The following is a 27,849-nucleotide window of genomic DNA, read 5'->3' as shown; positions in this document are numbered from 1 at the left end:
ATAGGCCTATTAGCAGCGGACGGAAGGATAGATAGATAGATAGACACTTTATTCAGCCAGAGAGAACCCCCGCCCAACACACACCTCACACACCTGCTGACAGTGGCTTAGCTAACCTAGAGAGCAATTCGCTTGACTGGATAACCATCATGACTGAGAGCTTTAGAAGCAGGTAAATTTGCACACACACACACACACACACACACACACACGGGTACCTGAGGTGGCCGAACTGCTTGTTGAGGGACTCTCGTGTGTCCACCGCAGCCACATTGGACAGAGCGAAGTCCTGCAGCTCAGGAAAGTGGGCGAAAGCCGCTCTCTGAAACACACACACACACGGAGTTAGCATTTCCATTTTCCGAAGTCGCACTTTTTAACTAGCTAGCTATAACAAGCTTAGCACCTCACAGATATCATACAGTAGCCAAACTTTTGTACAGAAAAAATCTCTGCAGTAAGATGTGAGTTTTGGTTCAACTACGTAAATCTAATCTGCCTAATCTCTTCATCTGATGGTCTTTTTGCTGAAATATCATGACATTTAGAACATTTCAGCACAGATTAATGGACTTTATTTCTACGGAGGGAGTGAGTGAGTGAGTCCTGAGCGATTGTTGTTCCTCTGCTCCACTTCAAACACTAGCATCTGAGGCAGCTCTGTCTGCAGTATCAGGCAGCCATCTTGCCCGAGAGAGAGAGAGAGAGAGAGAAAGAAAGAAAGAGAGAGAGAGAGAGGGAGAGGGAGAGGGAGGGGCCAAGAGAGAGAGGAGAGGAGAGGAGAGCTGGTTTGATGTCTGTCTGGTGTGTGCATGATGTGAGCGGGAGATGGGGGAATTCGGAGCCACTCCACTCCACTCCACTCCACTCCACTCCACTCCTCTCCTCTCCTCTCCTCTCCTCTCCACTCCTCTCCACTCCTCTCCTCTCCTCTCCTCTCCTCCTCTCCTCTCTCCACTCCTCCCAACTCCTCTCCTCTCCTCTCCTCCCCTCTCCTCTCCTCCCAACTCCTCTCCTCTCCTCTCCCAACTCCTCTCCTCCTCTCCTCCTCTCCTCCTCTCCTCTCCTCTCCTCACTGAATGTGTCGATCGAAAGACTGACTTGAAACATGACAAGGCATGAACTTACTACCCCATCATATGCACACATACAACAGACACAAAAACACACACACTTAGACAGACAGACACACACAGACTGATATAAAAATACGCATATACATATGCATATACACACTCACTCAAAGGGGCTTTCATGAGCTCCTCAGTTCTCTGACTGAAGAAACACCAAGCAGATGAAAGGCTCACCACAGATGGTGTGTGTGTGTGTGTGTGTGTGGTGGACTGGCGACTTTGGCTACCAGCTCATTACCCAGAGTCCTTTGCAGCCATCCAGTGGGACCTGGCCTCCAGATCCCAGTAGGAGTGTGACGGCCAGCTGACCAGAAGAGGCAGCTCAACACACACACACACACACACACACACACACACACCACACCACACACAGAGCTGAAACCTCGTCACTCTCAACCAGCCACACATACCCTCTATGTCCCCAAGATGGCTGTGTGCTTAAGCCAGGTCAATTAGTTTGACTTCTGACAGAGATCTCATCTCCTCTCACACACTCACACACACTCACTCACACACACTCAAATACACACACACACACACACACACGTAAGGGTTTTCTAAACTTTGGGTAAGTGCTGCACTAGAAAACTCTTCAGTGAAACTTTTCTATTTCTTTTATTCTGAATCCTGAAAAGAGCTGGAGGAAGGGTGCTATTTTTGCCAAGTGGAGCGCACAAAACACACACACACACACACACACACACACACACACACACACACACACACACACACACACACACACACACACACACACACACACACACACACACACACACACACACACACACACACACACACACACACACACACACCTGCAGAGACGTGATCCTGTCGTAGTGAAGGGTTGTCATCTCCTTGGCTGTGAGAGCGTTGCCCGTCTGATCGTTGATCTCAAAGCCTGTGTAGAACTTCAGCATGTCAAGCAGCTGAAAAAGAGAGACAGACAGACAGACAGAGAGGAAGGGGAAAAAGTGAGAATGGAGTGAGCAATGAAGAGAGAGAAAGAGAGAACGGGGGAGTGAGACAAAGAAAGAGACGAGGAAGAGAAAGACGACAGTTTTAGGGAGAGACAGAGGAAGGAATGGGAGGATATAGCAGAGATAAGTACATTCCTATTTGGTGCTCATGAATACACACACAAATACACACACATATACTCACAGTGACACAGCAGAAAAGCTCACCACAACAAAACAACCAGAACTTTCTCCCTCGAGGAGGTAAACAAGTTCTGATCTCCAGTCCCAGACAGAGCCCTGGGCCACGACTTTAACCATCATTTGCATTTCAGTTCCACAACCCTCTAGCTTAACAGTCAAAAGCCCGTGCAGCCATTAGTGGTAGTCACTTTATTTGTCCCCAATGGGGCGATGTGTTTGGCAGCAATAAACCCACACACACACACACACACACACACAGTCTTGCAACATGCAGTTTATCACTCATAGCCATGGCGAAAGTTTTGTTTCCCTTCAAGAGAAACAGCAAAGTTACTTTATTTTACTGACATTCGCATAGCTACCTAGCTAATAATATAGGTATTAGAGCAACACAATGTCGCTATTTGACCCTAACATAATGGCTTACCTAACCTAACACCTGGTACTGCACCATGGAATACTGTAGTTGTGGGTAGCAGTGTTAAAAAAATTGGGCACAAAATCAGTACCCACTGCTACCCAGTAACCCAGTATACTGAAAATGCATAAAAGGGGAGTTCCTACATTATGTGTACAGTTAAATATATGTATGTGTGTGTGTGTGTGTGTGTGTGTGTGTGCGTGTGTGTGTGTGTGTGTGTGTGTGTCTAAAAGAGGAGTGTTTGTGTGTACACGAGAGTGTACGTAAGGTAAGAGTGTACCTGACAGAAGAGGTGTCCCTCCTTCTCTCTCTGGCTCAGAGCAGACAGGTGGCAGCTCACCACCAGGTGCGAGTCGTCCAGGACCGTGTTAAACCAGCGACGGGTGGGCAGGAGAGCCTGGGGGGGGGGGGGGGAGAGGAGGGAGGGGCAGAGACGGAGAGAGAGAGAAAGAGAGAGAGACAGAGAGAGAGAAAGAGAGAGACAGAGAGAGATAGAGAGAGAGAGGAAGGGGCAGAGAGAGAGAGAGGGAGAGAGAAAGAGAGAGAAAGAGAGAGAGACAGAGAGATAGAGAGAGAGAAAGGGGCAGAGAGAGAGAGAGAGAGAGAGGAGGGAGGGGCAGAGAGACGGAGAGAGGGAGAGAGGGAGAGAGAAAGAGAGAGAGAAAGAGAGAGAGACAGAGAGAGATAGAGAGAGAGAGGAAGGGGCAGAGAGAGAGAGAGAGAGAGGAGGGGAGGAGACAGGAAGGGGGGAATATAGGAGTGAATGGGAGAGAGGTGAAGAAGAGATGAGGAGAGAGATCAATACCAACAATTTAGTCAGAGGAAGAGTCCATGCAGTGAACGGACATGAGGAATAATAAAAGTGCCTCTCTGGCACCAGCAGGCTTTTATTTACTCATAAACGTCCTCCGCTGACGAGAAACACTAACTGGGCCGGCCAGTGTGGGAAACACTCTTACACACTCTTAACCTCTTACTGGGGGCATCCAGGTGCAGCAAACAAAACACCACAACAACAGCAACGACCACGACCACAACAACAACAATAATAGCAACAACAAAGGTGACAACATCAGCAACAACAAAGACCCCCAATAACAACAACAATAACAACAACCTAATAATATCTACCCTCTACCTACAGCATTTCAAAATAAAATAATCAAAACCATATTTGGTTGGGGGGGGGCATACCGCCCCATTCAGCTAGCAGCACGTCAACAGTCTTTTGTTTATTTCACTGTTCTACATGAACAGCTAGGTGAGCCTCCCTGTTAAACGCTCGACTCAGTGCACCTTGCCGCTGCGCTGGACCAGCCCATTGGCAGGCCGCCCGCACCCCCCGCCCTGGATCACAGGGTGATGGATCAGCTCGGGCGGCCCAACGTCCTCTGGGGTTGCCAGGGAGGGCGCCTTTGATCAATTCCCCTATAGCTCCGTGCAGCAGCGGCAGCAGCCCAGCTCGTATAAGGCCTTTGGAACGTGCACACGTGACCTGCTCTGAAAGTCGCCTCAAATTTCTTCCCATCTTTGAACAAGTCTATAAGCCAGCCAAGGTTAAGTGAGGTGCTTATCATAAAAAAAAAACAGCTATGTAAGAAGCATGATTCTGGTGGCAGAACGTGTATGTGTGTGCGTGTAAATATATATGAGACAGACAGACAGTAATATAACAGATAATTGTATCTGTTGCATTGTCATATGTCTGCTTTGGCAACACTTCATGTCTGAGTCATGCCAATAAAGCTCCTTTGAATTTGAATTTGACAGAGAGAGAGAGAGAGAGAGAGAGAAAGAGAAAGCGAGAGAGAGAGAGAGAGAGAGAGGGGAAAATGCGTAACAAATGGGTATGTTCACCATGCACAAATGACACATAGGGCACCAAAACAAACGAGGCATCCCTGCTCACAGCCACAGGGAGAGAGAAATACAATCTCCAAAGAGCACAGGAGAGACGGGATTCTACCCTTCACACACACACACACACACACAAACGCACACGCTCGCACACACACACAACAAAACTTAACGAGGATGTCATTCTCCAGACGCATAGACTGTAGGCTTCAAGCACTAATTTTAAAACCCGATAATAAAGCCGGTATTTCTCCAGGGCCTTTTGCCACTCTCTCGCCCGGAAAGGGAAGTATAGCCTGTCACACTTAATCAATTCACTCTACTCTACACACAGAGAGACTGGTGTGTGTTTGTGTGTGTGTGTGTGTGTGTGTGTGTGTGTGTGTGTGTGTGTGTGTGTCTGAGATAGAGAGGCAGAGAATCAGAATTCTGTGATGAGCCTTCTCTTTGTCTGGAGGAAATCATGGAGGAGAGTGAAAGAGGAAAAAAATGTCGATCACTTTTAGAAAATGTGAAAACGTAAAGAAATGGCAATCTCACACATACAGCCATTAATAAATGTCTCCACTGTCAAAGCTAAGAAAGGACCTGCACACCTTGATAGGGTTTTTTTTTGCATGTGCAGCTTTTTAAGGGTTCAATATTATAAGAGGTAGGAAAAAGCGCTGTCCACTGTCAAAGCGAACATCACCCAGACCTCTCCGTGCTGACTGAGGCGAGACAACAACAACACAACCAGACCCCGAGCAGCTCTTTCTAAAGCTCTATACGGTGTGACAGAGACGGACCGAGTACACAAGCTCACACACTCTCAGGAACCGAGAGAGGCCACCCCTGGCACCAGTATCCACGACGATGCCATGCTCCGAGACAAGCAGGTTATCGTCCCTCTTTTGTGTAGTTCTATTCGGTCCATCCGATCCCTTTGTGCCTCGGCCATGCCATCACTCAGCCGTTCACACTACTCTGAATACCTCGGCTCTCTCTCCCTGCGCTGCTGCACCTTAGTGGGCTAGTGCTGTACCCCAGTCCAACACAATGGGGGGGGTTGTCAGGTTTTTTTTACTATCTATCATTTTTTGCTAAAAGGCATTTTTCAGGCAGATGGCACAACATGTTTGGAACAGAATGACACAATGCACATGGTCATATGGCTAGTCTACTGGATAGACATTATACATGGGTAAAGATATGCATTGGAATGATGCCTCAAGGTGGCTGGACAGGTGTGGGCTTACCTCCAGGTCGATCATGAGCTCGATGAATCGCTCACAGTAATGCACGGCCTCCATGGAAACGGACCCTGGAAAACACACACACACACACACACACACACAGTATGTTAGTCCTGAACAGTACCACACAAAAGATCCCATCTAATACGTGTACTATTATGCTTAATGTAGTCTTTTCCACTTTAAGCTTCTGCCAAATACCATTAACATAAACATAATAAATGTGCATTTTCACTACAAACATCTAGGTCTTTGGGGGGGATGGGGAATCAAAATGGCAGCACCGGTGCTTCAGCAGTCCAGAAACTGCTGGGTGCCGCGCCACTCGAGGGGATGGTGGTGGAGATATTGATTAAAGGTGCAGTCAGCAAAGTCAGAAGCTTTTGACATTCAGCAATCACCTACTCATGATCCGCTAGCTACTCATTCCGAGAGTACACTGTAAAAAAACTGGATCTTTCTAGGTAGCCCAGGCGCCGAAAACTGGAATAAAACAAAAACGAAACTCCAGAGTTTCTCTGGAAATACTGAAGGGAGGGGTGAGCTAGCTCTCTAGTGTGTTACGTTTCGTCCTTGGTTAAAATATAATGTACATTGATTTGCACAAAAGTGCCTGCTAATAATTTAAACATGAACATAAACAAACAAGACTTTCTCTGCAATTGCTGACTGGCTAGAATTTTTTTTTTTTTTTTTTACCCGACCTTCATGGTGAAGGCAATGAGAGAATAGTGGCTTATGGTGGTAGCATGTTGAGGTTTCAGTCACTGACTGAACACATAAGCAAAGTGTCAGCTGAAATATAGAGTTTAATTAATCAAAAGCGGAGCTGATGTCTTCATTCATCAAGCAATTACCGCTGCTAGGAGGGGATTTAACAGAGTGCTAGCAGCTTTTTTACAGCCATGTTCAACTGTTGAGGTAACCTTGGGGCAATTTCACTGTTAACTCAAAATTCTCTGGATCTAATTAGTGATATAATGCTACCACTGTTGCCACTAACAACAATTAATTCTGTCAAATCAGGCAGGATTCAGTCCAGGAAAATGGCTGCGGCACCAGCTCTGTCATTTGATAATGTCAGCTATCTGATTTTTTTTGTATTTGAGTTCCCTCCCTAACTAGATGCATCTTGTAGTACAGAGGGATGCATGCTGGAAGGGGGGGGGGGGTGTTATATTGGCTTGTCTTTCAAAGCTGGATGAGATCAGATGAAACATAGGGCTTAAACACTCCTGGGGAAGGATGGGGGGGGGCTTCCCTATCCACACCCCAAAGGAGTCAGAGCAGGGTTTCAAAGAGACCCCAAGCCAAGCTGCTTCAAAGGCTCTCCAAGAGAAGAGATTCTCGCAGCTCTGCGCAACAACCTGGAATCTGACGTCCACCGCTCCGATATCTACGTCGAAGTCTGGTTTTTATACCCTTCTTTTTCCCCGCTCTCGATGCGGCTCTCAGATCAAGAAGCTCACGTCAGGAGAGCACTAAAGCACACGAGCGAGCGCAAGCACAAGCACGCTGGCCCGGCGTTGGCGAGAGAGCAGCAGGGCTGGGAGCCTCAGCGGCAGCACCGGCGCGGTGCTTTGATAACTTTGATAACGGCCGCCCGCCTGCGTCAGAGCCTCTTACCTGACGCTGGGATGGACGTCAGCACCTGGAGAAACTTCTTGATGAGCTCCGACAGGAACGTTCTCTCCATTTTGGCTCTGAGTTTAAAAAAAAAGACAGACAGGGACAGGTGAGTGAGCCGAGCGGATGAGGGGATGCATGAAAACCCCCATCGGTGCGAGGCAACTGGGGTCACATGGCCACGGATGAAAGGAAGTGAAGGTCTTACTGCCCAGAAGCCTTTGGGTCCAGCTTCTCGTAGTTCTTTTTGATGAGGTTCCAGAACTTCTTCAGCTTGGGAACTTTCTTCATCTCTTGCTGCAGTCTGGACTAAAAAAAAGAAATAAAGAAAAAAAGAAAAAAAAACAGCATGAAAAATCACAAGGTCATCTTTCCAAACCGTATTCATTGTAATGCTGCCTGGTTCAAGCGAGGCATCGTTAAAAAGATGAACCTGAGCTAGTCAGATCTTGACAGTTGAAAAAAGAAGTGATTAATATTTCATGCGAGCCCCTTCATTCCAAATGAGAGAGGGGATAGAAGCTCTCCCCTTCGTCACGATCATGACTAACAAATCTGCTCCGTCTCCAGGAAGCAGAACACTGCACGTGTTTCCGAGTCTTTCACACAGAAGCAGCCAAAATAATTAATGCAAGCTGCTCTGCATTGCCAAACATTGCCCTCAGTGGCCTTTCTAAATAAAGCATCGAGTAACCTTTGCCACGTAATCCTTCATTACATATTCATAATGATTCTGCTCCGTGAAGATTTTTTTATTTTAATGATTATTTCTTCAGATATATAAAAATCAAAGCAATGTGTTTTGTTTCCCCTGCTGTGTTTGCATGGTTGTCTAACACGATGACTGTTTGTGAGTGAATAAAGGATGATTGCAATGAATGCAAGCCGCAGTGCATACCGGTAGTAGGCACATCCACATGGGCAGAGATATGAGCTGCTGCACCTGCTCCCGAATCAGATCCACCTCCTGCGAAAACGAGAGAGGGAGAGAGAGAGAGAGGCATGCATGACGCATTACTTTGCCTCGTTCCACCGCTACTGCACTCATAAATATGCAAAAGAAGGCTGATGAAGGCTCGGGAGATCAATACAACATGACAGGTGGAATATTTGGGGCTTCTGCAACAAAGATTTGCATTACGAGCCACGAACGGCGAGGTGCTAATCCAATACTGCCATCTAGTGGACATAGGACGTATAAGGCAAATATGATGTCTGTATTTCACAGAAGCCATAGTACAGCTTAAAAAAAAGAAGGAAACATCTTGATTGTGTGTAATTAATGATTTGCATCAATACATACAACTGAGACATTTAGAGTTAGCTTCAGGCATGTTAACATCTAAGTCTGACTAGTAACTGAGCATAGTGTAGCCAGGGAACACGCCAGTCTTTCAGTGTTTACGTTCAGTATTTACAGTCTCTATCTCTGTAGAAATAGATAGATAAAAAATAGATTATTGATCCCCAAGGGGAAATTCAAAGTCCCAGTAGCTTAAGCTTGACACCACACACACAACATACTCTACAAAGTAAACAGGATGATAAAATAACAGGATGATAACATGGTGAGAAATGGTAAGGCAAGGTGACATGGTGAGTAGTGAAGGTTGCCCCGGACATACCAGGCTGTTGAAGCAGTGATCAAGGAAGAGCAGGAGCACGGTCTGTTCCCGTAGCGACAGGCCCTTCTCCCTGCCCGCTAGCGACGCCTCCATCACACACTTGACAAAGAAGGGGAAGTGCTTGGGCTCTTTTTTAAACACCTGCGCAAAGACAAGGAGTCTCTTTAGTCTGCACCATGGCAATTACACATTGTACATACATCTAAGAGTTAATGATTTCGGTGAGCTTTGTGTATCTGTCTTTATTACTGTCAGAATTACCCAACAGTTACAGTCCCATACTTTAAGAAACATGGTGGAAAGTAAAGGAATAGGCCAAGAAAGATCCTATGAAAGCAGGACCCATTTAAAGTAGATCTGATTCAACGGGCAGATCCAGAAAACTTTGTTTCACTTTGGATAACGAGTCACAATACATCATCTGGGTTTAGCAGGCCGGCGATCTCTGCATGCCTGTCTGTCTCACTTTAGTTTTTTCCCTGTTACCATGGCACCCTTACCTCCCATGCCGGCACGTTCTCACGGAATTTCTCGTTGACGATGCAGCAGATGGACATGAGGTAGGCGTTGCTGGACACTTCAGGTGTGTAGTTCACCCACAGGTAATTCTCCAAGTACTGACTGAATTCCAGCAACATGATTTTCCTTATAGCAAACCTGAGAGGAACAAAACAGTTTTTTTATTATCATTATTATATCATACAGTAAGACATCAGGATTATAACATTCTTGTTTAGAATGTTCACCAATAAAAAGACGGAACACTATTCCATGCTGGAGCCGGGGAAATTACAAAAAAGCTACAGTAGGTAACCTTAAGAGCTAGGTAAACAATATCGCCATTAAATAAAAACCAAAGCATTTCAACATGATTTAGGTGTATGTATACATGCACTTAAGGTATTTGTTACACCCAAACGTATTATATAAATATATATTTGTAAACGATCCAAAAAACACCAGTACAGAGCAGAACACATATAATCTATTATATTACATACTACAACCAGAAACGTTTGCATCAAGTCTACCAGATGTATGTTAAACCAACAATTCAAAAAGGAACTTACTTTGATTTCTGAATCTCATTCTCATAGATGTCCGCTATTACCTACAATAGAAGAAGAGATTAAATTAGATTAAACTTTGTCATTGTGCAGAGTACAAGCACAAAGACATTGAAGTGCAGTTTGTGTCTAATCAGAAGTGCAAAAAAAAGTGCAATGAGATATTCAAAGTATGGGCAAGTGGTGCATAAACAGTGTCAGATGAAGTGCAGTGAAGACAGCAGTATACAGTTGAGAATATAGTATGGTTTACAGTAACATAAATTAAATCTAAATATACAGTATGCAGTGTATTAGCAGTAACCTTATAAGAGCAGAATAGATATGGCTATGTTGCATGAACAATAAACAACATACGGATATGTGCAGTGTAGTAGCAGTTAACATTATCAGAATAGTAAGAATAACAGATATATGCAGTGCCAGTGCATTAACAGTAATACATTATAAGAACGGAATAATTATGGATATTCAGTATGAAACGTATACAGTAGACAGATATGTACAGTGTGTACAGCTATGTGCAGATTGGTAACAGTACCATTGCAGTGCAGAATCAGTAACAGAGTAGTAAGAATAAGTGTATGAGCAGAATGAAGAACAGCAGAATATGGCTATGTATAATTGTAATTACAGGAAGTACATTTGTAAAATAAATAGAACACTTTGGGTGGGATAGGGTAGTAGATCTGGCTCAAGCACGTGTCAGAAAAAAGGAAGAGCAAATAACACAAGATTATCGATTGCAGAAGCTTACCTTGGGGTCGAAAGGTAACTTTTTCTTAACAAGGGGTGCCCAATATTTGTTTGCCAGCTGTAAAACATAGAACGTTCGCATCATTTATGGGTAGACACCACTAGAGGTTATGATATATGTATGATACTACAGCAGAACAACTGGAAAAACTACTGCAGTCAAAATAACAATGTTTTGTCTGGCAAACAACTGTTTCGCTGTCTTTACCTGTGTGACATATTCGGCGTTGATTTGGGACACAGAAGGTGCAGCTATTTTCTTAACACGAGAGTCTTTCTCCATGTTTTCAGACCCAGCAAAGAAGTTAGGTTGCGGAGTTACTAAGCAAAGAAGACAAAACACACATCTGAGTTTACTAAATGAAACGCTGTGTCAACAAACTCTAGTTTAGTGCAAATACGAGTAGGTATGTAAGATGATGCCCACAAACCAAATCAAATCAATGGAGTTAACATTACCGGTTAGCTACCTAGGAAGCTAGCTGACGTTGGCTTGAATTGCGCGCTATTCGGCAAGCTAATATTAACTAACTAATTCAAAATATAGTTACTTGTTGTTCACATATGTGTAACCGCATAGACATCGCAACACAGCAGTAGATTTTAAATCCCACTTAACAATGAGCGTTGTTTACCTTCTTAGTTTTGAGACATACACATGCAGTTCCTAAACATCATTCATAAACGTGAAATCAACGTGAGACGGAAGTTGTTCTGGAAAACGTAGGGATAGTTTCCGAGTGACTTCAAAATAAAAGTCTCTGATAGAAGATGCGGCTAAATTCGATGGCTTCGTGACATAAATGAATGCAGCAGCAATGTCATTTGTTGTTACTTGTAACGATTGTTGGGAAACAGTGTATTCTCCAAGTAAGTTACATTAGTAGTTGTAGCCTATCCAATCCCAAGAACAGACTTGCATCACACGTAGGTTGGCTCTATTTACACTTTACATGAAAAAGTTTGTATTTATTTCTTTGTTATAAATGAAATTACTTGAATGAAATGAACACCTTCATTCTTTATTTTTACAGTATACCTATATCATACCAAGCATAGATGCACTTAGTATATGCATCTACTGTGACATAAGAAATGTTTCTTTGCTCTGACATCCCTATTTTGCTTTTCCACATTGCAGTCAAAATAAAAGTCTGCGAGACAAGATCATAGATAGACAGTAAAAGTTGGAAGCAATGGCATGGCATAATACTTCCATATGTTTTGCCTCTTCTTCCTCCTCAACCCATGTGTTGCATCACACCACTGACATTTGCAGGAAGCTTCATGACAATTTGTGTTTTGTTTTATTTTCCGGCAGAAAAATAGCTGTGCTCAGGCCCTTGAGCTTTGTCAGTCTTGACCTGTATTCTCACTTATGACCACTAGAGGGAGTACAAAATACTTTTGCCTACTTTTGCCTATAGGACACTACTTTTGCCCAGCTCTGCTTTTGTGCAGTAGTCCCAGCAAATCCATCAAACTCATGTTGTGAGTGTGACATTGTGACACACACACACACACACACACACACACACACACACACACACACACACACACACACACACACACACACACACACACACACACACACACACACTCACTGCCACCAATGTTTAAAAAAGTGTAAGCTACAGTAAATGTAATGTAATGTTTAAGCCAAGGTTACGCCCTTGGCTGTTAATGTGATCAAAGATAGAATGTTATCAAGGTGAAGGACAGCCAATGGAAAAAATGAAGAAAAGCAGATGTTTGTAGAATTCTGCAAGTCATGGTTGGAGCATTAAAACGTTACACAACAAAAGCAAACATAAGATGTTGTTTACATCCATTCCCCTTTGGCAAAATCACACGATTTAATTATTATATGATATATATACATTTTTGAGCCATGTTCCCCTTTCCCTTGCTTGATTTCTCCTAAAGGGCACATCAAGTTAATGTAAATTAAATTAGACTTGACAATTAAGGCATAATGCATTGTCCACCGGTAATTATCGGAAAATAACCCTGACACGCATTCATGTGCATGGAACTTTCTGCAGCCCTCTGAAGAGCCGTGTAATAAAAGTAATTCAAACTCTTGCAAAACAGGAAATGTGCATATATGTCCATTTGTGCAATCCATGTGTAAACAGTTTCATGTCTTTTTACATTTTAAAACCATGTCTCTCTGTGGTGCCCAATGGTGGGGAAAACAACATCAGCTTGTCATCTGCGCTTTTTTCTCATTCTACAGATAAGGATTATTTATATTTCCCACTTTTCAGATATCTCTCTCTCTCTGTGTGTGTGTGTGTGTGTGTGTGTGTGCACGCATGTGTGTGTGTGTGTGTGTGTGTGTGTGTTTCTGCTGACAGTGTATAAAGTCCAAGAACACATTGCTCAGACTGCACTCCTCTGAGCTGTGCTTTGAAAATGAAGCTCCTGATTTTCGCTGCTCTTCTGGGGCTAAGCTTGGCCCAGCACAACCCTCACACCAAACATGGAAGAACCTCCATCGTCCATCTGTTCGAGTGGCGGTGGGCCGATATAGCTGCAGAATGTGAGAGATATCTGGCCCCAAATGGCTATGGAGGTGTCCAGGTATGTCTGAATTATGGATATTCAGTATAAACCAGATATGTACAGATATGTACAGTATGCACAGCTATGTGCAGTGTGATAACAGTACCATTGCAGTGCCGAAACAGTAACGTGCCACAGATACCTGGCACCAAAAGGATATGGAGGTACAGTAGTTCAGGTACAGTATGTCTAGTCCGAAGAGTTTGTTGTGGTGATACACAAAAATTGGAGCACTTAACACAGTTATCTACTATCCTAAATTAAGTCGTATTCCTTTGATGATGGGGATTGAAGGTATATGGGATTATTTATTACAAATGCCCTGTTTATTTTCTTCCTGATGATACAGCATAGATTCTTTCAACAAGAAAAACTAAATAAATGCTTCTATTTTGTTCCTAAACTACTTCCTCTGCATTAAGATAACATTTGAAATGTTAACATAAGACAGAAACCTTGGAAACCATAATATTGATAATGGAACTCTTTCTTGGCATCTGCAGTTTATCAGAAAATGTTGTTGAATCAAACCACTGACATTTGTGTCATTAGCCCTTTGCTCTAGTTGACCTGCAGGACACCTACAACTGAAAAGAAGTGTGTATGTGTGCTGAAGGTTGAAATGTGGTTGAAACCCCTCACAGATCTCCCCTCCAAGCGAACACATTGTTCTGAACCAACCCTGGAGGCCCTGGTGGCAGAGATACCAGCCAATCGGATACAACCTGTGCTCCCGATCAGGAAATGAGAACGAGCTCCAGGATATGATCTCCAGATGCAACAATGTTGGGGTAAAAGTTACTCTAAAAATAGTTCTTTTCACTAAACAAACACCATGTTGCAATGTTGTGTTGATATATATTAGTGTTTCTTGGTCAAACCCATAGTCTGTAGGTCAAAACTAGCACACATATGCTTGGAGTAAAGGCCTCAGTCATGAAGTTTCAGTTTCAGTTTATTATTACAGTAGGTTTATTCTCATGTACTCAAATGAGGATTTATCAGTAATGACATTTCTTGTGGTCATGAGCAATTCAACTTTAAAGAATAAATTAAATAGTAGTAATTAAGAATGTTATATTAATTGCTAATTAAACAAGACTGAAGTGTGAATATTAAAGGGGGAAGTATGAAGATAAAAGATAAAAAAAAGTGTCAAGTGACTTAAGCGTCAAGTGCAAAAAACACTGAGGAGGTGTGAGGTTGATGACATTATCTATGAGGAGGACTACGACAGTTCATTATTACATACCGTAATTTCCCGACTATTAGCCGCGGCTTATACATTGATTTTGCAAAATGTCTTCAGCTATGAGGTTAATACAGGGGGAGTAGTTAATATGGTTTTGTTTCTTTTAACTTGCATAAAACACTGTCCTGCGGCTTATACACAATGCGGCTTCTATGCGGGAAATTACTGTAGTCTCCAGACTTTCTTTCAGGGCACAATGGCAAAAAAATACCTCTGTATCAATATGTTAGTGGAGTCTCTCTACAGGTATCAATGATTCACTACTAATCTAATCGCTTGTGAAGTTCTTGTGAAGTATCAATTTCTTCCTCAAGGAGTGCATCATCACAAAGTAGACAACCCTATGATGGCATACGTATCGTCATGCTTGTTGCTACGGACTGTGGGTCATCAGTAGAATGTCTACCTAATGGATGTGTGTGACACCTTTCTGTCAGGTCTGAGCTCTTCACCAGTGAATAGTGCCGCACACAAAGTGTGTATAGTACACTGTTGAATGTTCCTTTCAACATCTCTGACTGACTGTACTGTATACACAGGTCAACATCTACGTGGACGCGGTCATCAACCACATGTGTGGATCGGGTGCGGGTGAGGGTCACCACTCAAGCTGTGGATCCTACTTCAACGCCAACACAAAGGACTTCCCCACCGTGCCCTACACAAACTGGGACTTCAACGATGGCAAATGCAGAACTGGCAGCGGACAAATCGAGAACTACGGCGACCCTAACCAGGTGCGTGGTCATGCATTTACGGCTCAGGTGTCATAAAAGAAACAGGTGTGCCCACGATGCGTAATGGATGATGATGCCATGACGCCAAGATGCATGATGATGCTGATGCTGTTCTTAGTGAATGCAGTGAAGTTGTTTGACATTTATCATTTAACACTGCCTTGCCAGTTGCCCCAGATGAGTTTAATTCCACTTCTTGTCATTCCAATTTCAATTCAATTTCCTGTGAGGCAGAGCCAATTCAATTAAAATTCCAATTCATGAATTGAATGGAGGCCAATTCTAGAACTGTCCTTGATCCAAGTTGCGTTTCCCTACATCTCCTTGGTGCACGCAGGTGAGGGACTGTCGTCTGGTGGGTCTGCTCGACCTGGCCCTGGAGAAAGACTACGTGCGGGGCAAGACGGCCGACTACATGAACAGGCTGATTGACATGGGCGTGGCTGGGTTCAGGGTGGACGCTTGCAAGCACATGTGGCCAGGAGACCTGAAGGCCGTCTTCGGCAGAATGCACAACCTTAACACTAACTGGTTTAGTGCTGGCTCCAGACCATTCATCTTCCAAGAGGTACACATTTATTGTTATTATTATTATTATTATCATTATTATCATTATTGTAGGTTACTCTAGGTGCTTGTGAATCTATAATATTATTTATTACTTGTTATTTATTTCATAATAATTATTTATTTCAACATCAATTAAGATCTATCTACATGAGGCAGAGTGGGGGAGAACAATTATAAACACAATATGGAACAATCTCATTGAGTAGCTCAGGGACTCACCAGAATAGTTCAGGAACTAACCAGAGAAGTTCAGGAACTAACTAGAATTTGCTTCATGTGCAAATACAGAAATTAACATTTTAGTTCATGAAACATGCCAACAAAACTCAATATGACTTACTTATTGACTCTTTGTTCAGTATTAATTGATCAGGATGTTTGTTTCTTTGCCTTCAGGTTATCGATCTCGGCGGAGAGCCCATCACCACCAGTGAATATGTTGGATTAGGCAGGGTGACCGAGTTTAAGTATGGAGCCAAACTAGGCACAGTTATGCGCAAATGGAACGGCGAGAAGCTTTCCTACCTCAAGTGAGCCTCCATTAAGTAAAGCTCATCGTTCATTAAGTAAGGCATACAGTAAATACCCGGTTTTGTATGACCAGTGGTCCATAACAACTCCAGTGCCATGTCAGTGCATTCAAAATGCATCCCAAAGGCAAAACGGTACCAATATGTACTGTTGGTATGATGTGTGTGCAGGTATATTTAAACTTATTTGCTTTCAACAACGCTTTCTCTTTCAGGACCTGGGGAGAGGGTTGGGGTTTCATGTCTAATGGCAACGCTGTGGTGTTTGTGGATAACCATGACAACCAGAGGGGCCACGGAGCCGGAGGAGCGGCCATACTCACATTCTGGGACCCCAGGTACTCTGTGTGAACACGTCTGCAACAGCACTTTTACATTTAAATGTAGAGTTTTGTAATGCAAATATCCATGCAAGAGGCAGTACTTCATCTCTGTAAGTTATCAAATCTGACACTCACCGAATAATTGATGTATGTGGCCGATATGTGTATGAGGTAATTTACACAATCCAAACATTATTAATTTGTTTGTAGGCCATGATTTTAATGACACAAACTGAATCATAGATTTGTCTCAGGCCTTTGACTGGTCACATGTCAGCAATGCTAAGTATAATCACCACAGCCCAGCCTGTCAGCATTTTCACCTAGTCGGATGTGGGAAACCTGCAAGGTGTTGCAACTGTGGCTTCTGTGTATGCAGACTACTAACAGCTACAGGTCTTCACCTCACTACGGCAACTAATGTGCAGCTTTCTAATTGGCTCAGCTTTATGGCTACACTGACCGCTGTGGAACCATCTATGCTCAATATTCAGCTTTGATCAATGAAACTGGCTGCACCGGACATGAGAACTATCAGTTCAGACATTTATTGTCCCACATGGGGAAATTTGGTTTGCATCAGTGGTTAAAAAGACATAACATACATAAGACAAAGTACAAAACATAGAGCACAGTGTTCAAAGACAACCAACCTCAGCATATATATATGATGACCATAATAAATACCAGAGATGAGTATGATGAATGAGTGGCACTTAAGTGTCATGAGTGATTTTGTGTTGGTTAAGTGTAGTAATTGCACTAGGGACAAAAGAAAACTTGTATCTATTGCACCTTGCCCTTGGTAGCCTATACCTCTGTCCAGATGGGAGATGAACAAATTCATTTAATAGAGGAAATCTATTTAGGCCTAAATGTTTTGGTTAAGAGACTAGCTGCATAAAATAAAGTGAGGTTTGCATAAAGATGTGGGTGAGCAGAGCATACACAGCACTTCAGTGCAGGAGAGATTATTCAACACCTGTAAATATGGCACTCCTTCCCTTTTCAGTTTCTCATGCTATGTAACATTAACATAACTTTGTTTTCAGTGCAGGTTAGCTAGGTGCAGCTCCACTGAATTTCAGCCTAATATTTCCAGCGCAGTTAAGCATCCCATTGGTGACCCTACTGCATCATTATTGTATTTAACCATATATTGTATGTCCCTTCCCTTGCAGGCTGTATAAGATGGCTACTGGGTTCATGCTGGCTCATCCTTATGGGGTCACCAGAGTGATGTCAAGCTTCCGCTGGGATCGCCACTTCGTCAACGGAAAGGTAACAGTTAAGGTCTCCGTACGCACACCGACATGAGCGCACTTTCTGTCACTCGTCCCACACACATCAACACCAACAATTTAAACTAATAAGCATTTGATAAACAGTGTGTGTGTGTGTGTGTGGTGTACGCAGTGTTGGGGAGTAACGCATTACATGTAATTGAGTTACGTAATTTAATTACAAAATAAATGTAACAGTAATATATTACAGTTACTGTAGAAAAAAATGTAATTCAATTACAGGTACTTTTGATTTTTTTCAAAATTACAATTTGAATTACATCTCAATATTTTCAGCAAAACCTTGCAAAGAATATTGTATGTAAAAAGAACTGTTTCCCTCCACAGCCATAGTTTGATACGGGACCTTCTGATAGGCTCTATCACGTCTACAGCGCCATCAGCGTAGGCCTACATGCCTGCCTGTAAACGTGTTATGATTATCATTATATTATCCTCACAAAAAATGTGATGCTAATTCATGCATTGAATGCCCTTGCTGCCTTGTGCGCTTGTACAGAACTGCTCGGCAGCCTGTAGAGACCAAGGCCGAAATCTTCGCATGGATTTGGGGACTATATAAATCATAAAAAAATCGGAAAAGTAATCAAAAAGTAATCAAAAGTAATTAGTTACGTTACTCAGAAAAAGTAATTCAAATAGTTACACTACTATTACATTTTAAACAGAGTAACTTGTAACTGTAACACATTACATTTCTAAAGTAACCTTCCCAACACTGGGTGTACGTGTATGTGTGTGTGGTGTATGTGTGTGTGTGGTGTACGTGTGTGTGGTGTATGTGTGATGGCTGTGTGTAAGTGTGGTGTGTGAGTGCATGTGTGTAGGTGCATGTGATGTGTGATTGCATGTACAATGTATATGTGTGTGAGAGAGAGAGAGTGAGAGAGTGAGAGAGAGAGAGAGAGAATGAGTGTATGTGTATGTGTGTGTGTGTGTGTGGGGGGGGGTGTTTGTGTGTGTGTGTGTGTGTGAGAGAGAGAGAGAGAGAGAGAGAATGAGTGTATGTGTATGTGTGTGTGTGTGTGTGTGTGTGTGTGTGTGCGCGTGTGTGAGACAGAGAGAGAGAGAGTGGGTGTATGTGTATGTGTGGTGTGTGCATGCATATGTGTGCACCATAACCAGTCACACACCATCCTCCTCACTGCAGTGTTCCATTCCCTCAGGACCAGAATGACTGGATGGGACCTGCCAGTAACTCTGACGGCTCCACTAAGCCTGTGACCATCAACGCAGATAGCACCTGTGGGAATGGGTGGGTCTGCGAGCACAGGTGGCGGCAGATCAGGTATGCCTCTGGTCAGATTGTCAGGTCTCTGCTCTAAAGGCCCAAAAATAGTTCTGTGTAGCGTGAGACAAGAACAGTGTCATCAACGCGGCATGTAGGAGGTGTTGTGTAGGGTAACATATCTGACCGCGCGTCTTTGACACATGGAAATGTGCACGGAGGTGTATGCCTCTTAATTAACACTAACTCTTAGAGGCTAAGATACTTGCAACATTACTCTGTGTTTGGAAAAGCTGTAAAACCTATATTGTTTGTAGTAATATAGTAGTGGTAACAGTAGTTGTAAGGTTAATAGTAGTAATTGCAGAGATCATTGTAAAACTAAAGGAGTGGTAATCACACAGGTATTGGTTGTCACTTTGGCTAGCATAGTGGAAAGCAGGGCTTTCATATCACACATTGACTGTGAGATACACTCAACTGACAGATCTCACGCTAGTGCTAGTCGGCGTGGTGGTGGTAGAAAGTTCCCCAAGCCCGTACTGAGCTGGGTAAAACTGCTTTTAACTTTTATGCTCCATCTTCCTGGAATACCCTGCAATACCCCCTTGATTTTAATAAAACCTTGCTTTAAACTATGCAGGATTGGCGATTTCATCTTAAGTTTCGGTTTCGTTTTTCATTTTTGCTCGTTTTATGCTTGCATATTTCTCTGCAGAGCTTCCCCGACAGCTTTAGCGTGTATATTTATACATATATAGGCTATATATAAATCGGCAGATGCTATTTGCACCCATGGTGCAAATTATGAACATTACTATTTACACCCGGGGTGTCTATTAATGGCAGATGCTATTTGCACCCGGTATGTAAATAGCGATCACTGTTACACTGTTATTCATGCATAGGGCAAATAGCCATTGTTGCTATTTACACCCAGGTGTCCATAGTCAATAATACTATTTACACCCAGGTGTCCATAGTCAGTAATACTATTTACACCCAGATGTCCATAGTCAATAATACTATTTTGTTGTTACGTCACAGGGTGTAAATAGCTCAGCTATGTAGTCAAGGCTATTTGATCCAGGGGTGCAAAAACCAGGGGTGCAAATAGACACTCACATACTATTTACACCCGGGTGCAAATAATCCACAATACTATTTACACCCGGGTGCAAATAATCAACATTACTGTTTACACCCGGGTGTGTGTAATCAATGCTATTTACACCCGATGTCTAACATCCATGTACCCTGTCAATAGGCCTGTAGGCTATTTACCAGCTCTACAGTTTTTAGCTATTTCGCCATGTCTGGGTAACTTACAATATATGGAAGTGATTATACAAATATTAGGCTGATGAGTGGTCATGTGGTAGCTTGATCAAAGGCAGTTCAAAGATTTATTTTCTGAGTTGTCTTCCAGGCAGCGCTGCCACTGTTGACTTAAACTTCTACTCAACTGTACAAAACTGAAATAAAACTAGTTTATCTTTGACAGGTTCAAAAAGCACAAACTCTTATTTGCCGCGAGGTAACGTCATCTAAGAAAAGAGAGAGTCGTTCGTACCATGAAAAAAAAGGCATCACCTGAGCAGAGATTCGAACCCTTGAATCCTTGAGCCGGAGTCCGATCACATAGGCTACCCACTACACCACAACCCGTGGAGAAACTGCGGGAGATATTGCATATAAATAGTGATTGCTAGGTAACGGTAAACAAACCAAAAGATCACATTTCTTGATTTCGCTTACAAACGGACGGTTTTACCCGTTCACTGAGCAAACTTTGTGGAAATTTAGCACCACTTTCCCATCTAAAATATTGTTTTAATAATCCTAAATTGTTAGATTTAGGACTTAGATAGGACATCTCCTGCCAAGATGGTCCGTTTCTTTTGTTGTTACGTCACAGGGTGTAAATAGCTCAGCTATGGGGCCTAGGCTAAATAGACACTCCGATATAAATATATAAATTGCAAGCGTGGTTCTTCTTGTTCTTTATGCGTCTCAGCCTTCCAGATGTAAACAGGGAACAATCGTCTCCTGAACAAACTGCAAGGTTGCAATAGCGGATAGGGACACTGGGGGCGGGAAGAAATATTACTGTTTTCGATAAAACTGGTCAGTCAAGCAAAACAACGATTTCTAAGCGATTTTATGACTATGAAAAAGTTGCATAGGGTCTCTTTAAAACTATTTGGTGTAGTCATGTAGGCCTACCCATTTTGATTCACTCTTGACAGTTTTATCTATGTGTTGTATTGCCATTATTATTACTGCTATTATTGTTGTTACTGTATTTTTATCTTTTTATTTTTGTCCCCTCTTATTATCTGTTGTTATTGTTGCACAATGATGTTTTATTATTCAACGTCTTTGTAAATGAGCGCTAAGTTCTCCATGATTCCTCAAGTTCAAATAAATCAAAATCAAATCAGAATTGTAGTACTAATGGAATGCTGAATGCCATGTTTTCTGCTTTGTCTGCAGAAACATGGTGATTTTCCGCAATGTGGTCAACGGACAACCTTTCTCCAACTGGTGGGATAACCAGAGCAACCAGGTTGCTTTTGGACGTGGCAACCGAGGGTTCATTGTCTTCAACAATGATGATTGGTAAGATAGTGTACAACAACACTAAAAGACTAAATCTGAATGTGAAGTGTTATATTGGTCTAATCTTACTAAAAGCTCTAATTGGAGATTGTTACTCTTCTATATCATTGTATTAAGCATCCTGATGGAGAATTCATATATACCATGAAAAACACACAGTATCAGGGCTCAATGTTAACTTTTAAAAGTGGTTAAAAGTAGCTGCCATCTTGACAACTAGGCATGAGGTTTTGGTTGCCACTTGTAACAATTTAGTAGCAAAGGGCAACCAGCGACCATTCAAATTGAGCCCTGCACAGTATGATGATTTGATTTTTTCACAACGAACATGATGCTAAGTAACATACATGTATGTGTTCCAGGAACATGGATGTGACCCTGAATACTGGCCTACCTGCGGGCACCTACTGTGACGTGATTTCTGGGGACAAGAGCGGCAGCAGTTGTACTGGGAAACAGGTGCAGGTGGGAGGGGACGGACGCGCCCACTTCCAAATCAGCAACATGGCGGAGGACCCGTTCATGGCCATCCACGCAGACTCCAAACTGTAAACAAATAAAGAGATGATGCATTGTATGTGGCCTGACTCATCTTACGCTTCTTTCTGATGTCTTATAAAAGAGCAGCAGCACGATGTGCCACGTCATGCCGCACCATGCGCATCATCACGTACTGGGCGCAGGGCACCAAGGGGCGTCAAGGGCATCATTTAGCCAATAATTAGTAGCGTTACTTCAAAACTGATTTTCATTCTTCCAAACATTTGCAATGTCAAAATGCAGCAACAGTATCTCAATCTCCACTATGCAGCAGATACAATTTCAACGTTATGCTACTCCATTGGGAACACATCTTGAGAGAGAGGGAGGCAGGTTCCAGCCCAATCAGGTTTTGGAACCAAAATCCAATAGGATTATAATAGCAACAATCATATAAGATTTAGGAATGCTATAGGATCTATTAGTTCCCAAATTGGAATACTAGGATTTTGTTGATAAGGATTCTCGTCGTTGATAATTGGAAACCTTCTAAAATAAAAAAAACTAAATCATGAAGGCAACAAAGAGAATGCGTAATCCGGTTCCCACCCATGATGGTATGTATTTTTTCCCTTCAACTTCCGTTTAATTTGTGAATAACTAGCTGACGAGACAACTATCAGCCTCAACGCACTCTTCAGGTGTCACGTAGCCTAGTTGCAGTCACATGGCCGTATCTACCATAGAAAACACCGGTATTTCTTTCTTCAAGTTTCGTTTCATTTTTTTAGTACTTGTGCCGACGACACCATTATCCCACCTCAACGCACTGTCAGGTGACACGTAGTTGCTACCTCTGATATGTCAAAAGCGAATGAGAAAGCTAATGCTTAAACAGTAGCCTAGGGATGTAGTGCAGGTTAAACGCAAGTAGTTTATCCACCTCTGAAATGTCAGAAATAGAGTTTATCCAACTCTTATTAGCCTAGAGTTTATCCATCTCTCAAAAGAGTTTATTCACCAATTGCAACTTTTAACATTCAAAAATCAAACTGTATTACCCAAATTCGCAATATGTGCTCTCATTAACTGTCTAGGAAATATTTAATGCGACTGGTAGTAGTAGTTTTTTTTTTATAAACATTAGACAGTAACCTCCACCATCGCCAGACATATTCTGAATGCCTTCTTAAAAATGTTATACCGCATGGCGCAGTCCAACTCTTAGTTAGTTAGTTTACCCACCTCTTATTTTACCAAGTCCTTGCCTATAATACAATAAGGATGCAATAGGGTCACCAATGGCATGCTTACCTGTACTGGAAATATGATGCTGAGATTCAGTGGAGATGCACCTATATACCTACACTGAAAATGAAGTTATATTAATGTCATGTTGTAATTTATATTATCTAAGCATGCCCAAACATTGTCAGATTATATCAGTTATTGCTTTAATTGTTCCACTGTTACCTCCCAGATGTTTCATACTGTACTGTTAACTTCCTTTTCTTGTGATAACTATAAGGGTTATACAGTGTGCGCCCACTTTATAACTCACTTCTCTATTTCAGTGACTCTAAAATGACAGTCTGTCTGTCAGGCTAAGCCTAATATTAATACCAATTAATTAAAAATGTTCAGGAGTTTCAAATTCCAAACAACACGTGACGTGAGTCAGTAGTTTATAGCCTATGATGCGCCATAATTATAATGTATCACCTGTCTGGGCTACTTTTTTACAGTTGGGTGGGTGTCGATCTTCACGGCGTCAACCACAGTCTGTATAAGCAACATTAGTGATGATACAGGCATCCTCTACCACACAAGCTATAGCATAACCACAAGAGCTATATAGTAGTAGGCTATTATATAGGCTAACTGCAGAGCATTGGGCTTGCAAAGGCACCCGAAGGTTGCGCGCATTCTTCGTATAGCGGTAAGGAAATATTTCAACTTTCAACAACTTTCTGTCTTATTATGTAAATTGCAAATGACCAGACCAACAACACAGACCAATTGGATAATCTTTTGAAGAACGGCATTAATAAGAGTTTAAAGTCGTGATTGACTTTACAGACTGGATTAACGGCGCGTGTTCTGACGAAAGTTTGATTAAAGACTGCCGCTCATGTTGAGTGACAGCCTTGATCGTGGCTGTTCCTTAAAAAGTTGTAAATTGTGATGTTATTATAGCCAACGAAATTCTGTCAACTATTTTCGGCTTTATGCCGAAATGTATTTCACTCAACAATATTCTATTTGCACATAGGCTAGACTCTGTTTTATTTGCACTAAAGAAAAAATATGAATGGCGAATTTAAATGTGTAATGTTGGCTCGTTGTTTTATGGTATAGTCTGTCTCCAAACATAATTAAGCAGTTGCGTTCTCACTCAAAGTTGCTGTCTTTTCGCACGCACATGGTTAGGCTACTTTATTATTCTATTGGCAGGCTATTGAATTCATAGGTAGGCCTACCGACGCTTTGAACTTGTCCATCCACACGACAAGCCTCTCGGCTAACGATTAAAACCGCCACCAACCTTAATATGATAATGTGACGGCTCGAGCCGTAATAAATTAAGGAAGTCGTGTCGCATCTTCCACGTGTCTCTCAAGTCTCAACTCCTCTCTCAACTCTCTCGAATTCAACTCTTGAGGGAAATCCTTGGCTAAACTGTTATGCTTTTATGGACGACTGGTCTGTTGTTATAGGTGAGTCCGAAAAACAATTTTATGTTTGTTTGCTGGAAAAAGTCATGGGCGCCTGCAGGAATGTTATGTAGCCTACAGTGCGCACCCCTTGCCTACCTCTTGCTGCCTCCATCCCTTCGTTTAATCCATGATGGGCTTGAAGGATTCCAATAGCAAGACTCCTGTAGGATTTCGCAATCCTAGGATTGTCAAACAAACAAACAAAAGAAAATCTATAGGATTGTCAATCGTATTGATCCTATTGGTTCCAAAATGTGATTGGAATCCTATATAACTTTTTGATCAGGGCAAGCTGGCTGAGATTTATGCCGTTTTAGGCTCATCATGTTGTAGTGAGAGGTTGCGCGCAGATATGTATTTCTCCAGTAGGCCTAGCCCTATTACTGAAACCTGTCTGGACCAAGAATTAATTGTCTGTCAGATGCTGAAAATAAGCCTCAGAGTAAAACATCTACAAATAAAAAGCAGAACTTGGGCTTGAAGATGAACATTAAGTTCCATGTGTGATTACACCCTAAATATAGGCATAAAGCTTAGCCTACTGTTTGCAAGTTGCATCAACTACTTGGAACTAAACTGCCCATGTGCCTGCTTAGCTGCAATATGTGTGTGTGTGTGTGTGTGTGTGTGAGCGTGTGTGTTTGTGTGTGAGCATTCGTATGTGTGTGTGTGTGTGTGTGTGTGTGTGTGCGTGCGTGCCTGTGTGTGTTTATGTGCTCGCATTCGTACGTGCGTGCATGTGGGTGTGTTTATGTTTGTGTGTGTGTGAGTGCTTGTGTGTGCGTGCGTGCATGTGAGTGTGCACGTGTGTATGTGCATGTGCATGATTGTTTACTGTGTGTGTGTGCCTTTATGTGCGTGTGTGTGTGTGTATATATGGAGACACGTCTTGCAAAACACCAGAATCACTGAATGCAGTGCAGGGTAGTCTGACATTTTGGACATAGGCCTAGGAGTAGGACCTAATTTCTAGGTTAGCCAGTGTGATATTTATCAGTTAAGACCACATGTTGTCATTCTTCATTTCTAACATGTCTCTCCTCTGCTCTCTTTTCAGTGAGCACATCTGTGTGACCCAGGTATAGAACATGAATACAACTGATCTTCCTGATCGTCCTGTGAACCTGTCCACAAACTGTACCATGCCTTACGATCAGGATCGCGTGGCCCTCCTGAGTCTCTATAGTGTGGTGCTGGCGGTGGGTGTTCCGGCCAACATCGCAACAATCTGGATGACCTGGCGTGAGGTGCGCCGTGAAAACGTCCTGGGAGTCTACCTGTTCATCCTATCCATCTGTGACCTCATGTACCTGGCCACCCTTCCTCTTTGGGCAGTATACATTTACAGCCATCACACCTGGTCCTGGGGCTCGATGGCCTGCAAATGGACAGGATATATCTTCTTCAACAACATGTACATCAGCATCTTCCTGCTGTGCTGTGTGTCCGTGGATCGGTACGTGGCTGTTGTGTACTCCCTGGAGTCTCGAGGGATACGAGAGATGAAACTTGCTTGGATAATCACTATGGCGATAGCCATCGTCGTAACGTTGTGTCACCTGCCTGTTTTTTTTATGGAAGAGGGGAACACGGACGGTGAGAAACCGCAGCGCTGCTTTGAGCCCGGGCAGGCCACTCTGATGGTGACCTGCTTCAACTACGCTCGCTTCTTCATCGGATTCCTCATACCTCTACTGATCCTCGTCTTCACCAACCGCAGAATCCTGTCCAGAATCCAGGACAGCAGCAGCATTAAGGTGAAGGACAAGGAGAAGGTGCACCGGCTTGCGCTGGTGGTGGTGATACTCTTCCTGGTGTGTTTCGCCCCCTACCACACCATCCTTCTGACCCGGGCCATCAGCTTCCATGCAGTCAACGATGAGTGCCTGTTCAACCAGCGCATCTACACTCCCTACAGTATCTTCCTGGGCTTGTCCACCATCAACAGCGCCATGAACCCGATCCTGTACGTCCTGTCCAGTACTGGTGCAGGTGCAGGTGCAGGTGGGAGGGGACAGACACGTCCAACACAGCAAAATGGTCAAGACCATGCAGACACCAACCTCTAAACAAACAAAGAGACGAAACAGTTTTCTTTTGTATTATTTTCTGATGTATTATAAAAGAGCTGCACACATGCACACACACGCACACAGACCAGAAACTGTCCAGTGCATGTGGCCTGAAGAGAGCTGCGCACACACACACACACACACACACACACACACACACACACACACACACACACACACACAGCAACGCAGCACACACACAGACACTGTGTGTTTCTAATTGGACCCAGGCGCAGACCAACAGCAGGTTTTATTGTTGTTACCAGTTTACTACACGGCAGCAGAGTTCAAACCCACAGAGAGCAGTCCGAGGCAGGCAAACAATCCAGAGGACAGTCACGACTCAGAGTCAGGAAGCAGTCCAGTAATCCAACAATGGTCCAATCAGAACAGGCAGGCAAATAGTCCACAAGTTCCACAACAAGATTCACAGAGATGGAAAGCACAACACACAGGAGCTACTGGGACGAACTGACAAACTGCACTAAAAAGGGCAGGGTATAAATACACTGGTTGATAGGACACAAATGAGATAATTGCATTACCCTATCCCACCCATAGTGTCT

The 27,849-nt window shown here is 43.0% G+C and overlaps 3 protein-coding genes across 3 annotated transcripts in view; 2 read left to right on the top strand and 1 right to left on the bottom strand.

The window, feature by feature from the left end:
- aqr (aquarius intron-binding spliceosomal factor) overlaps positions 1-11,588 on the bottom strand; it is a 94,936-nt gene extending 83,348 nt beyond the window's left edge. The window contains exons 1-13 of the mRNA XM_062522243.1: positions 11,516-11,588; positions 11,089-11,201; positions 10,882-10,938; positions 10,128-10,168; positions 9,558-9,714; positions 9,058-9,198; positions 8,331-8,399; positions 7,641-7,741; positions 7,433-7,509; positions 5,810-5,874; positions 2,995-3,111; positions 1,946-2,059; positions 219-322 (exon numbers count right to left, since the gene is read on the bottom strand). Coding sequence (XP_062378227.1) covers positions 219-322; positions 1,946-2,059; positions 2,995-3,111; positions 5,810-5,874; positions 7,433-7,509; positions 7,641-7,741; positions 8,331-8,399; positions 9,058-9,198; positions 9,558-9,714; positions 10,128-10,168; positions 10,882-10,938; positions 11,089-11,163 — 1,118 coding nt within the window. The 5' untranslated portion in view covers positions 11,164-11,201; positions 11,516-11,588. The remainder of the gene's footprint in view (positions 1-218; positions 323-1,945; positions 2,060-2,994; positions 3,112-5,809; positions 5,875-7,432; positions 7,510-7,640; positions 7,742-8,330; positions 8,400-9,057; positions 9,199-9,557; positions 9,715-10,127; positions 10,169-10,881; positions 10,939-11,088; positions 11,202-11,515) is intronic.
- A 1,661-nt stretch (positions 11,589-13,249) lies between these two features.
- On the top strand, positions 13,250-22,591 carry LOC134067158 (alpha-amylase-like). The gene is made up of 10 exons (XM_062522244.1): positions 13,250-13,466; positions 14,093-14,239; positions 15,240-15,437; positions 15,775-16,005; positions 16,404-16,537; positions 16,753-16,875; positions 18,042-18,141; positions 19,331-19,452; positions 21,889-22,014; positions 22,377-22,591. Exons 1-10 carry the CDS (start codon positions 13,299-13,301, stop codon positions 22,564-22,566), a joined length of 1,539 nt encoding a protein of 512 aa, XP_062378228.1. The 5' UTR covers positions 13,250-13,298; the 3' UTR covers positions 22,567-22,591.
- A 3,682-nt stretch (positions 22,592-26,273) lies between these two features.
- LOC134067925 (probable G-protein coupled receptor 132) lies at positions 26,274-27,280 on the top strand. The gene has a single exon (XM_062523414.1). It carries the CDS (start codon positions 26,300-26,302, stop codon positions 27,278-27,280), a length of 981 nt encoding a protein of 326 aa, XP_062379398.1. The 5' UTR covers positions 26,274-26,299.
- The last annotated feature ends 569 nt before the right edge of the window (positions 27,281-27,849 follow it).

This window comes from Sardina pilchardus, chromosome 20 (assembly GCF_963854185.1).
Source record: "Sardina pilchardus chromosome 20, fSarPil1.1, whole genome shotgun sequence".
In the NCBI taxonomy this organism is placed as follows: domain Eukaryota; kingdom Metazoa; phylum Chordata; class Actinopteri; order Clupeiformes; family Clupeidae; genus Sardina; species Sardina pilchardus.
This window is presented reverse-complemented; position numbering and strand designations above follow the sequence as displayed.